At 48.0% G+C, this 13,167-nt stretch overlaps 1 protein-coding gene across 2 annotated transcripts in view; it reads left to right on the top strand.

Moving 5' to 3' along the window:
* The window catches only part of NAV2 (neuron navigator 2), a 406,486-nt gene that overhangs the window by 269,633 nt on the left and 123,686 nt on the right, over nucleotides 1-13,167 (top strand). For both annotated transcript variants that reach the window (XM_062196388.1, XM_062196387.1), the window contains one exon: nucleotides 7,681-7,803. In XM_062196388.1, coding sequence (XP_062052372.1) covers nucleotides 7,681-7,803 — 123 coding nt within the window. The remainder of the gene's footprint in view (nucleotides 1-7,680; nucleotides 7,804-13,167) is intronic.

The following is a 13,167-nucleotide window of genomic DNA, read 5'->3' as shown; positions in this document are numbered from 1 at the left end:
GTTTGTCCAGCAACTCCATTTACATCCTAATAAACTCAGAGAATAAATGTCACGCCGCCCGTATTGTCACTGAGTAGAGGAGCCCTGTGAAAGACTGTGTTGTTCAGGGGTTTGGATGCTGGTGAAAATTTTGAGAGCAAGAGCTTTTTATCAGCCCACATCATTTTTCTCAACCTCGTGCAACATAGCATGTGCTGATGTCCATGTTCCTATGTTTATATTGATGTTGGCAAGGGATATTTTGTATATATAATCTTGCTCCATTTTTCTGTGCTGTGTTCGCCTGTGAACCGAATGTGTGTCCAAAAAATATTAGACAGGCTGACATGCCTTTGAAGAAAGGGAATCAGCTAGGATTGGTTAGATTTTCTTTTTTCCCCATTTATACTTTCATTTCTTGCACCTGAAGATTTGTTGTTGTTTTGTGCACTTGACTAGAGCGGCTTGGGTCATTTTTCTTTCTCTTTCCATCCCTGTGCCTCTCCCCCAGTTCTTGAACAGAGGGGATTTCTTCAAAGATCAGTGGCCATCAGCATGTGTTCCTTAGGCTGGCCACATTGAACTGTGAACTGTGAGAGTCCAAAGCCACCTCCCTCCACAGGTGACTCACAAAGTCAGTTTCACCTGGCTCCACATCTTTCCATCATTACGTTTCGACCAGGGGACAAGATCTATTTACTAAAGCTTGGACTTGAAATCTCATGTATTTGTTCTAACAGGTCCTATTGGATTCCAAAGCTTTTTCATAACCAGTGTCATTCACCTGTATTTTGTTGAGACTGTTCCTTGTAATAGGCGTGTTGTCTTCGCAGTCTCTCTTGGCTGGAGGGATGGCGAGGCCTACCCGGCAAGTCTGGTCATTCTCCAAAGGTCTGGCATGACTCACACAGGATTAGAAGTGGTGTATTCTGAAAAACCTGTAGAAGGAAATATCGATGAGAAAATGCCTGCCAAACATGGAGTGCGGAATGATGGAGGTATTCCAAAGCCAGTGTTGTCTTTGAAGCAGAAGCCAGAGCTGGTTACTCCTCACTGGCATCCTGCCTTCCTGTCTCTCCTTTTAGGCTTGGGTTTCCAACCCACCTGGCAACCCAGCTCTTTGTCACTGTGCCCCAGACCTTGTGGTGCCCAGTGCCTGGCTTTGTTCTCCGTGAAAGAGCAACAGTGAACTGCTTACCCTTCTCCTAACAGACCCTTCTCTTGCATTTCTCTCTGCCTTTGTTCCTGATACCCGTGTGCCCAGATGGGTGCTCCTGTGGCTGACAGATTCCTCGGCACCTTTCAGGACCAGTTCACGTGGTACTCTTCCGTGACCCCTGCCCCTGTCATCTTGTGCCGCTCTTCATGTAGTAGCTGAGTTGTTTGCATGTCTTAATCCCTGTGGACTTTGAACTTCACTGGGGCCCCAGCTGGGCACCCAGCCTGGTACACAGTACCTGTGGCATTGAAAGGGGGAGGAGATCATGCAGAGTCACTGTTCTATGATGTGGACAATCACTAATGACAGGTTGACAACAGGTGCCACAGTTAGTAAATATGAAATATTCCTAATGTGCCAGGCTTTCCATACATGTGCGTCTCAGCCCATGTACCACAACCCTAAGAGGTTAATTTGTGGCTTCTTTTTTAATTAATTGGTTAATTAATTTGAGAGGCAGAGCTACAGGGAGAGGGAGGGAAGAAGTGAGGAAGATCTTCTGTCTGCTGGTTCACTCCCCAAATGGCCGCAATGGCCAGAGCTGGGCCAATCCAAAGCCAGGAGACTCCTCCAAGTCTCCCACATGGATGCAGGGGCCCAAGCACTGGAAACATCTTCTACTGCCTTCCCAAGCACTGGAAACATCTTCTGCTTTCCCAAGCCATCAGCAGGGAGCTGGATCGGAAGTGGAGCAGCCGGGACATGAACCAGACCCCACATGCGATGCCAGTGCCACGGGTGGCAGCTTTATCCCCTACACCACAGCGCTGGCCCCGATCTGTGGTTTCACCTGTCTTGCAGATAAGGAAACTAAAGCTTAAAGAAATGACACCAAAAGGAGACAAATTTGGGATGGGAACCCACCTACCTCTCCTGTGATCCTGACCACAGTTTGCTTTTCCTTGCCTGAACTGTAGAGATGATAGTGCACTTGATAAGATGCTTTTGAAGACACAATGCTGTGATTTCTGTGAGGCACTTAGCACAGTACCGAGTGAGCACTCAGTACCATTAGTTCTTAGTAACACTGTGTGGTAGGTTTCTCAGCAGGCAAGGCACACAGGGAGTATTTGAGCTCTGTCTCTAACACTAGAGCCATCTTCCTAACTCTGCTGCTCGTGGACCACCCCAGGCAGTCCCAGGTTCAGACAGACACCTTGTCCCTTCAGCAAAGGCTCCTGCTCTCTACAGCCATGGGTCTCTGGGGCGGCTCTGGAAGGTGGAAGCAGACATCCCCCAACCTGTCGCCCTCCAGCTTGGGAGGATAATGTGGGAATTGTTCAGTAGCGTGACTGCTTAGGCAGGCACCCACTCAGCAAACATCAGGATGTTACCAGCACCTCATTAGGCTCCAGCCCTAATTATTTCTTTCCCCATGGAGAAGGCAAGTGTGGCACTGGTGCTCTGAGACACAGCCCTGGCTCAGCTGGTTCTGTGCCTGTGACCTCAGGCAAGTCATTTCATCTCCACCCAGGGTAAGCCTCGCCGCAAAACCCCAAGAGACGGAACAAGGCCTTCTCCTGGCCTCCCCAAGCACCAGGCTCATTAACACTGCTGGCCCAAGGCCGTGTCTCAGATGAGCACACCAGTGATTGCGTCACCTGCAAATTATGCTTTCTTAAGGGATTAACTTGGTCGAGGCAGTCTACATTAATGTATTCAGTAGCCAACTCCTATGCAAATTTGCGTCACCCCCAAAAATATACTTTCATTGAGAGTGGGAGTTATTTAAAGATGAACACAGAGATTTTTGTAAATATGATTATTGTAACTGGTTTTATTTTTTTTAAAAAAAAAGATTTATTTATTTACTTGAAAGGCAGAGTTACAGAGTGGCAGAGGCACAGAGAGAGAGGTTTTCCATCTGCTGGTTCACTCCCCAAATGGCCAAAATGGCTGGAGCTGAGCTGATCTGAAGCCAGGAGTTTCTTCTGGGTCTCCTACATGGGTGCAGGGGCCCAAGGACTTGGGCCATCTTCTACTGCTATCCCAGGCCATAGCAGAGAGCTGGATCGGAAGTGGAGCAGCTGGGACTCGAATCGGTGCCCGTATGGGATGCCGGCACTGTAGTCAGAGGCCTTACCCTCTACGCCACAGTGCCAGCCCCGTAACTGGTTTAATGAGTTAGAGATGAGACAGGCATTTCGTACAGCAGTTAGGATGCTGTTTAGAACACCCAAACCCCATGAAAGGATGCCTGGGTCTGCATCCCAGCTCTGCTTCTGACTCCAGCTTCCTGCCAGTGTGCATCCTGGGAAACAGCGGGTGATGGCTCCAGTGCCTGGGTCCCTGACACCCACATGGGAGAGCTGGCTTGAGATCCAGGCTCCTGGCTTCAGCCTGGCTGAGCCCAGCTGTTGTAGGCATCTGGAGTGAGCCAGTGGATGCGAGGTCTCTTTCCCTTTGTTTCTCTCTGCCTTTAAAATAAATAAAGAAATAGTGGATCTACTTAAAAAATATTAATTTAGAGTAATTTAGAGATAAGGGCAAGGCAGATGTTTGGTGTCGCAGCTAAGATACCACTTGGGTGGTTTATATCCTATATCAGTGTGCGTGGGTTCAAGTCTGGGGTCCACGCCCAATTCCAGCTTCCTGCTAACTCAGTGTTCTGGGAGGCAGTGCAGCGGTTCAAGCAGTTGGGTCCCTGCCATCCACATGGGAGACTTTGTTCCCCAGAGCCCAGCTTCAGTTAGAGGCATCTGGAGAGTGAACCAGCCAATGGAATCTCTCTCTCTCTCTCCCTCTCCCTTTCTCTCTCCCTCTCTTACCTTCTCTCTCTTTCCACTTCTCCCTCCCTCTCTCTGCTTTCTCTCAAATAAGATAAACAAATTCTTTAAAAAAAGAATTTATAAGTAAGTGATTGAAATTAGATGATTGAAGTGTGAAGCTGGTTCTAATGACAATTCTGTCTCCACTGTTGTGTCTGATTCAACAGAGTCTGTTTTAAAGATTTAATTAAAAAGATTGAATTCCTTTTTACAAGTATGAGGGAAAAGTGTCACATTTCCCATTTTCCTAACCATGCTGCCCCACCTCCCCTCCCCCACCCACACCCAATGAATGAATTAGACTTGCAGTCATTATCATCAGACTAGTTACATTCAGCTCCCTGGCTTTCTGCTCTTAGTGCCTATAAGAAGGAAAAGAATCCTAATTTATCCTTACTTTCCCTCCCCTTTGCCTAAACCAAGTCAAAACTCCCAGAAACAGTTGACAAACCAAGTTTTTAAATTCAGTCCCAAGTCTCCAGGCTCCCCCTGCCACATACACACACAGGTTGATTTTTTTTTTTTTTTTTTTGTAAAAGCATCTCGCACTTGGGTGATTACTGGGCTTGGGCTGCAGCTTGCCGCCACACCCCATTTCTTCATTGTTCACCTGGCTCTCTTTTCCAGCCCTAGCAGAAGCCCGTGTGTGTGTGTGTGTGTGTGTGTGTGTGTGTGGCCTTGTCAACATCTCTGGCAGTGTGTAATTGCCAGCCGTGTATATTGTTTCACCAGCAATAAAAATCCAGCAGGGAAATGAGTGCTAAAATTAGTTTGTTTGTCCTTTGACAACATCTCCTCCAGTTTAAAAAAAAAAAAAGTTGTTTATCTAACTGGCAGAAAAGACTTTGCTGAAATCAAAAGTAACTGCCTTGCTTAATGGTGCGAGAGATTGTATGTGGAAGTGCTTCCACCAGATTCTCCTTGAAAGGACATTTGACATTTGATCTTCTAGAAAGTTCGGCCTCTGGCAGTTACTGCATTTTAATGGGTGGGGTTTTTTCTCCTTGTGTTGTTTGTCGGGTGGATGTGTGTGGTTCACTGGTGTACCATGAGTCCGTACATCTGTTGGGTGTGGGAGTGGGTAAATGGATGGATAGACAGACAGTGGTTCCACTGGAAGATAAATGGGCTAATTTGCTTTCTCATGTGTCTTAGGTATCAAGTTTTCCAACATTTAAGGAGAAAGGAAAGCTCTGATCAGTGTCTTTGCAAAACATTTGTTGCTAAACCTCACCTTATAGATGTGTATTAAGGCTTCATTCATTCATGTGTTCATTCATTCAACAAAAATAGTATTTTTTAAAGATTTTTAAATTTTATTTTAAAGGCAGAGTTACAGAAAGAGGAGGAGAGACAGAGATCTTCTATCTGCTGGTTCACTTCCCAAATGGCCACAATGGCCCCGGGGTGGGCCAGGCTGAAGCCAAGAGCCTGGAGCTTCATCTGAATCTCTTACATGGGTGCAGGGGCCCAACTACTTGGGCCATCTTCCACTGCTTTCCCAGGCATATTAGCAGGGACCTGGATCAGAGGTGGAATAGCTGGGCCTCAAATCTGTGCCCATTTGGAATTCTGACATCGCAGGTGGAGGTTTAACCTACTATACCACAACACCTGATCCCAAGATAGTATTTAATGAGCACTGAGCACGTGCTAGGCCCATGGGATAATAAGAATCATCTTTGCCTTCAAGGAGCTTACTGTCTAGGATAGGGAATAAATATTAAAAAGCAATTATACAAATAATCATTCAACTCTAGCTTTAATCATGGGCTATATTGTATTGCAATATAATTCACATGTAAAATTCGCCATTTTAAAGTTATATGCTTCTTGGGGTGGGCGTTGTGCACCTTAGCACACCTACATTCCATATCAGAGTGCCCATTTGAGTCCTGGATCCCTGCTTCTGATCCAGCTCTCTGCTAATGCATCTAGAAAGGCAGCAGATGATGGCTCAAATGCTTGGGTCCCAGGAACCCATGCAGGTGACTGGGAGAAAGTTCTTAACTCCTGGCTTCAACCTGGGCCAGCCCTGGCTGTTGCCGTACATTTGATTAGAAACCAGTGAGAAGATCATTCCCTCTCTGTGTGTGTCTCTCTCTGCCACTCTGCTTTTCAAATGATAATTTTTTTTAAAACAACAAAGCACATGATTCAGTGGCTTTCAGTATATTCACAGAGTGGTCATTTGTAAACCGATTGAGTTGAGCGAAAACTTTAGCACAACTACAGACTTGCCCTGCGGCAGCAGCTTTTCCATTGCTTTCACATGGGCTCGTTGCTGGTCACTAATGTGGTGAAGGGAGGGGGGGTCACCGGAAGTGAGGAGTTCATGCGTGGTCACCTGGAGGCGGCCCTCAGGCAATGTTCCTTTGTTCCATTCCTGGAAGCTGTGCTTCTCACCTGAAAACTCTCCCTTGCCCCCTTGCTTGGACCTACTGGTTCTGGGCAGCCTCCACAGCATTGTAGAATTCTGTTCCTCTAAGAAAACCTGGAAATGGAAGAAATGGAAGAAATTCAAGGACCAGGGACCCTCAGTGTCTGCCTCATGTGTGTGCAATAAAATGCTCCATGATTTCACTCAGCTGATTTTGTGTTGAGGAAATTGACTCACTGGGCTTCTTATTACACACAATGACCGAAATGATGAAATATTTGCATCATCAGATACCTTGCAGGTGATCTGTTGGGGTGCATACAAGGATTAAAGGGATCCCAATTTGGTTTGTGGCTCTGCCCAAGTTTCTTCACACCTTCTGTTCTCAGAGGATGAGGGTCAAGACACAACAAGGCTCCTTTCCTGGGTCTTGTGAAGGAGCTAAGGGAAATGTAAGGAGCCTCTACTATGCACCTGCACTGCATCCTGTAGGTAGCCAAGCTCTTAAGAACTTGTCTTGTTAGTACAGTGTCAGCCAGCTCAACGGAAAGTTCTAGGAGTCTTGCCTTTCCTGAACAGCACTCATTTCACCAGAAGATAGTTTTGTAGCCTCGCCAGAAGATCTGGAAAAGAGTAAATTAGCATTAGTGGTGTTCACAGAATTTTGTAACAACCCCCTTAAGACATCGGTTTCCAAGATGGAATTCACCATTGTGGATCCTTTACCATCATGACAGCCATAGCAGTATCCTCTAAGTGTATAGTCTTCTTCAAGTTGCAGCACACTTCTGCCGTCCTTGTCTCACGAGTTCTCATGTCGCCCTTGTGATAGTCCCATATGTCTCAGGTGAAAAATCGCGGGCCCAGAAAAGGGACTCGCCCTTGATGGTGAAAGCGGCTCTACCATCTCCTACCCTTTTTTTCCTCCTCTCTTCAAAGCTTGCCTGCTTTCTCCTCTGCTCTGTAACATTCTTGCCTGATTCTCTAATGACTTGTCAGTTCCACTTAGATTCCTTAGGTAAAACACCTGCTTGTCTAATTGCTGACATTAAAGAATGTCAGGAGTCCATCTGACAGATCATTGTATTCACTGGTTTCCTTCTGCTTGATAGATTCCTGTGCGTTGGGATTAATTAAGTCTTTTGCTTGCTTGCTAGCAAGCCGGTGATCCTCTGAGCCGAATCAGTGGCTGAGTTATCCTTGGGCTCTGATCAGGGGCAGAACCTCAGGGAATCCTCGGCTCCTCCCCAGTAGAGTAGGAGCTTGTGAAAGGTGAGCCTGTGTGCAACTTGCTTTTGGCCATTCACCTGCATCATCCTCTTCTCCTTTGAAAGGTACATGACCGATGGCGGGCTCGGCCTGTACACACGGCGCCTGAACCGGCTGCCTGATGGGATGGCTGTGGTGCGGGAGACGCTGCAACGCAACACCTCCCTGGGCCTTGGAGATGCAGACAGGTAAGCTTGCTCCGCGTGGGGTTGGCGGGATGCAGGGATGACGCCGGGGTGGCCTGGGAAACGAGAGTCATGGGAAAGTGCATGGGGGGTGCTTCAACCCAGGGAGAGGTAGGGAGCCCCTGTGGCGGTGCCTGAGGTCAGGAGCTGGCCCAGGAGGTAGGCGAGGGCCGCTGAGGGGTCTCGAGTCCTGCCACACGAGGAGCTCAGGCTCAGCTGGTTGTTGCGGTTGTTATGACTGTTGCTATTGCATCTCTGCAGCTCTAGGGATCTGTCTTGCTTCCTCTCTCGTGAGGCTGCTTTCCAGGGATTGCAGCCGTGAGGCATGGGAGGGCTGTGCACTGAGGCAGTGCTCCCGGCCTGGGCGCCTAGGGGATGAGGACGTCTCCCTAACGTCTCCTGTGGCCCAGCACGAGGAGGCAAGGCTTGTGGATGTGGTTGCACACCACCTGCTGAGTAGTTGTCATTGTGAAGGGGCTGATCAGGCTTCTTGCCACCACCGCCACTAGAGAAGAACAGAACTTCAGGCAACGCAACAGGAAAGAGAGTTTGGTTTCCAAGTTTCTCTAGTCCTTACTCTGACATGGACCGGTTCTGTGACCTTGAGCAAGCCACTGATGAAGGGATGTGGACTGTACCATTGCCAAGGTCCCTTCCAGCTCTAATGTGCTGTCTTTCTGGATCTCAGTACAGCTTCCCAATGCCCTTTGATGATCTGGCTGTTCAAGGATTTTTCTGGCATACTTGACCTCTTTCCACATCTGGGTTAATGAGACAGAACATGGCATTCGACTGCGAGTGGTTTGCAATGACTGTGTGCTTTTTTGGGTGCTAACCCTCACGCGTCAGAAAGCCAAGTAGCGGCAGAAGTACGGCTTCCCACTGTGCATCTCGCAGGCCAGGCTCTTACCAAGAGCTCAGTGCCGTCTCTGGTTCTCTGGCTTCAGAGGAACGTGGCAGCACACAAGAGAGGCACTAACATCACGCCCAGAAATGGCATTTGCTAAAGAGGACACTTCCTCTTCTCAGAGAGGCGTCCAAGAGCACTGAGTTCATTGTCAGGAGCTTGGGACCTGGCCCAGTCTCTGCTGCTGACTTGGCTGTGCCCTCCTGAGAGCCCCCCATGGTCCAGGGTGGTGATTTATATGAGGGATGACAAAAAGCTTCCCTCTGGAGCCCCAGCTCAAGTCTGCTTCCTTCCTAGAATTAATACGTTTGGCAACTGTTCTTTTCTTTTTTAAAAAATTTTTATTTGGAAAGCAAAGTGACAGAAAGAGGGGAGAGATCTTCCATCCATTGGTTCACTCCCGAGAGGGCCACAATAGCCAGGGCTGGGCCAGGCTGAAGCCAGGAACCAGGAATTCTGACCAGTTCTCCTACATGGGTGACAGGGGTCCGAGTACTTTCTGCTGCTTTCCCAGGCACATTTGCAGGGAGCTGGATCAGAAGCAGAGCAGCCAGGACTCAAACCAGTGCTCCAGCATGGGATTCCAGCTTTGCAAGCAGCAGCTTAACTCACTGTGCCACAATTCTGGCACCAATCACTGCTCTCTTTAAAAAAAAAAAAAAAATTTTTTTTTTTAAAAACTGCTCTTTCTAAGGCATAAACTCTCTGTCACTAAAATCTTTATAGTAAATATTATCGGGGGAAAAATAAGCAGTTGTTGCAGCACCCCCTTGGGAGAGTCCACAGTTTGCCAGATTATTTTGCTCATGCATGGTTTCCTGTAAACAGGCAGCAGGGAGTGAAGCTGTTAGCACAAACGCAGCCCTTACAAGGTGTGCTCCCCTTTGCAGCAGCAGCAGAATCGGTGCTCAGCAGTTTAATGTAATGCTTCATTGCAGGGCTAATGGCATTATTATAGACCACAGCTGAGCTTCTGTCCGCATCTGGAGGTGGAGGATTTGGGGGTGGAAGTGCACACATGGATGGTGTTTGTTATTTTACTTCGGTCTGTATGGTTTGACCAAGTAGCCAACTGTGTCTTCCATTCCAGCCCACACTCGAGTGCTCAGGCGTGATCTTTTATTTTATTTAAGACCGAATGGATAACCAAATGTTAAAGAAAGGACTCAGGTGGCTTTTGTAAAAATAGAATTCAATAGTGATTATAAATCCCTTCATCTATTTTAAATCAGTAGTTGTGAGATTTATTTGTATTTATTTGAGAGACAGAGCGAGCGAGTGAGCCGTCCTCTGCTGGTTCACTTCCCAGTGCTCACAGTGGCCAGTAATGGGCCAAGCTAAAGCTGGGAGCCAGGAACACAAACCAAGATCTCCCAAGTGGGTACAAGGAACCTGTTTACTTGAGCCATCAGCGCTACCTTCTCAAGTCTTCATTAGCAGAGAGCTGGAATCAGGAGTCAGAGCCAGTACTCAAACCCCGGTACTGCAATAGAGGATATCTTAAAAGTGGGTGTCTCCGCTGGTGGCTTAACCCTCAGGCCAAATGCCAGCCCCGTTCTTCCTAGTTTGTGTAAGTTCTGAGCTGTAGACAAGAGGTGTTTTGTGCTGTTCTATCTAGCACAGTTATTGTGAGCAGACCATAGTGATGCTTCATCTTTGGCTGAGTGGAAGCAGCAGGTTTATTTCTGTAAAGCTCTTCATGTAAATTGCCTACAAAAACTATTCTGAGTGAGTGTTCCCCAAAGTGGGAGGCTGGCGTTGGTAGTGCAGGAGATCACTTCAACATTTACATTAAATTACATTTAATTGTAATATTTTTACAAATTTGCAATGAACATATCCAAGTGGTGATTTTACAGATACTGCCTGTGGTGAGGAGCATATTGGCTTGAGACGTTTTAACGTGAAATATAAAGGAAGACAGTCACAGATGGTGGGGAGGCAAGTGGCTGCAGTGTGAGTAGTATCCTCAGCTCTGCAATTGGGAACACCTTCTTCAAACAATCAGACAAGTGGCCAGAACTCCTCCCTTCGAACCTCATAAACAAAGGTTCTAGAGCTAAGGTATTTCCTGGAAATTCTGTACAAAAAGACAGCCCAGTCCTTGTGGCTTCACACGTGAGCAGTAGAACACGGGTCCTACAGAGGAAATGGGAGAGGTTCTATTGAGAGGGCAGACAAGCATGCGCGTGGCTGCTGGCAGTGAGAAGGAGCAAATTATTAACCTCCTCCATGCTATGCTGGCGAACAGCTGTTGCCAGTAAAGGATGCCGACCCTTGCAGCAGAGCTTGGCCGTTTACAGCAGGAAATGGCTGGGGTATCTTCGGGTTATGAAAAGTGACTGATAGGAATGTGTACCTTCAGAGCCTGGGAGATAGAGGCCATGTCACTTTGTGGGCCTTGCATGTCACCAGCCGGCTCTGGGGAAGCAGTGAATGAAGATAGTGAATTCAGAATGCCCAGTCTGCTCTTGATCTCCTGTCACGCCTCGGGGTCGCCACCCCTGGGCTCCAGGTTTCTCCTGATAATGATCAGGGGCTCCATCCAGCAAACCAGAGCCAGGCAGCTGAGAAGGGAGGATCAAAAGGGACAGATGGAGGTGGCTTAACGCATGTCGTAGGCCCCAGATAACAGCCACGGGAGCTTTGGCACGGAGGGCTCTGGACTAAGGCCTGGAGGCCTGGCTGCTAGGGTCTGGATGTGTTTGGAGTGTATCCCCAAAGCTTCATGTGCTGAATGAAATTCAGTCCCCACTGTGAAGTATATTAAGAGGGTACAAACCAAATTTGACTCTGGTATTTAGAGGTTAGAGGTGGAAGGTAGTTAGGATTAAGGAAGGTCATCAGGGTGTAACCTCATGGTTGAATTCTAGTTGCTTTTTAAGACAAAGGAAGGAGGGCTAGAGCTGTGGCACAGCAGGTTGAAGTCCCAGCCTGCAGCACCGACATTCCATATGAATACTGGTTCGAGTCCCGGCTGTTCCACTTCCAATCCAGCTCCCTGCTAATGTGCCTGGGAAAGCAGTAGAAGATGGCCCAGGCCCTTGGGCCCCTGCACCCACATGAGAGACCCAGAAGAAGCTCCTGGCTTAAAAATCGGCTCAGCTCCGGCTGTTACAGCCAATTGGGGAGTGAACCAGTGGATGGAAGATCTCTCTCTCTTTCAAATCAGTAAATCTTTTGAAAAAAAAAAAAAAAGATGAGGAGAGGAACTCAGAAGAGATGCATGCTGTTCCTTGCTGTGTAGTTCCTTACATCACCGTGGAACTCTGCCAGCAGGAAGCCCATCACCAGCTGCAGGCCATTGACCTTGCTTCACCCCCTCCCCCAGGTGTGCATGCCAAAATACACCTCTCCCTTTATAAAGTTCCCCAGTCTGTGATACTCAGTTAATAGCAGCAGAAAGTGGACGAATACGTCAGCCTGTCAGAAAGTCAAATGGTTTTTGCACCTCTGCCAGCTGTCCCCCTCAGAACCCATCCAGAGTGCTTGAACTCCAGGGAGTTAAGTGCTCTTGAAAGCTCTGAGTTCAGCTCCAGGAAAGTCTCCCCTTACTGTGGCTTTCTTGGTCACCCCAGAGTTTCACCATGGTCCTGAGCCCCTCTCAGGCTGGGACTGTACTGTAGCATCCCGGGGCCACGTAAATGCCGTGGAGAGCGCCAGCAGGTAGAAGGGCCCTGCAGAGGATGACCTTGGAACTGCGTTAGCTCTCTCCTCAACCATCAGAGCGCTTACTGAATGCCAGTGGCTTTCATTTGGGCAATAAAGCCGCATTACTTTAAACCTTCCAAGGACAAAAAAACAAATGCCCTATGGTTTAAAAAAAAAATCAGCCTGAGACTGAAAATGTCCCTCCAACACTGCCAGGAAACCAAGGAGAGAGGAGAGCTCTGTTTTGTTTTCCTTCTTGTTATAAGCAGTTCATTACTTTCCAAATTGTGAATGTTTGAGATGTGGGAATGGCTCTTTCTGTTGCTGTACAGACTTCTTAGACTGTGTCTGGGACCCTGGCCCTCCGGCCATCCCAGTTTTGCCCTAAATTAAGAGGCTGCTCTCGGGTAAGCCCCATGGCATGAGGATGTAGCTATGCAGCCTGGTATTCAAGCAGCCTGCCAAGCCAAACCCTCCTTCCTCGCCCAGATTGTCATAAGTGCTCCAAGAGCCCAGGCATCACTTGGCTTTGTGATTTGTGTGGAACAAAGCAGCCTTTCTGGCACCAAACATTGAATTCATGGGTTCAGGCCCAACCTGGAGGGAAGAGTTACATCCAGGGCAGAGGGCCCCAGCCAGCAGGTGCAATTGGCAACAAGCCCTTGTTCAGGGGTAGGTCCCCAAGCCAGTTATTCCTTAGGCATAGTTCCTGCTGGGATCTACAGAAGAGAAGGAACAAATAGGGCAAGAGACCTCCACTTCCTCTTAGATCCAGAATATGTGGCTATGTAATGTTGCATGGCAAGAGT

Source organism: Lepus europaeus, chromosome 7, assembly GCF_033115175.1.
Source record: "Lepus europaeus isolate LE1 chromosome 7, mLepTim1.pri, whole genome shotgun sequence".
Lineage (NCBI taxonomy): Eukaryota > Metazoa > Chordata > Mammalia > Lagomorpha > Leporidae > Lepus > Lepus europaeus.
This window is presented reverse-complemented; position numbering and strand designations above follow the sequence as displayed.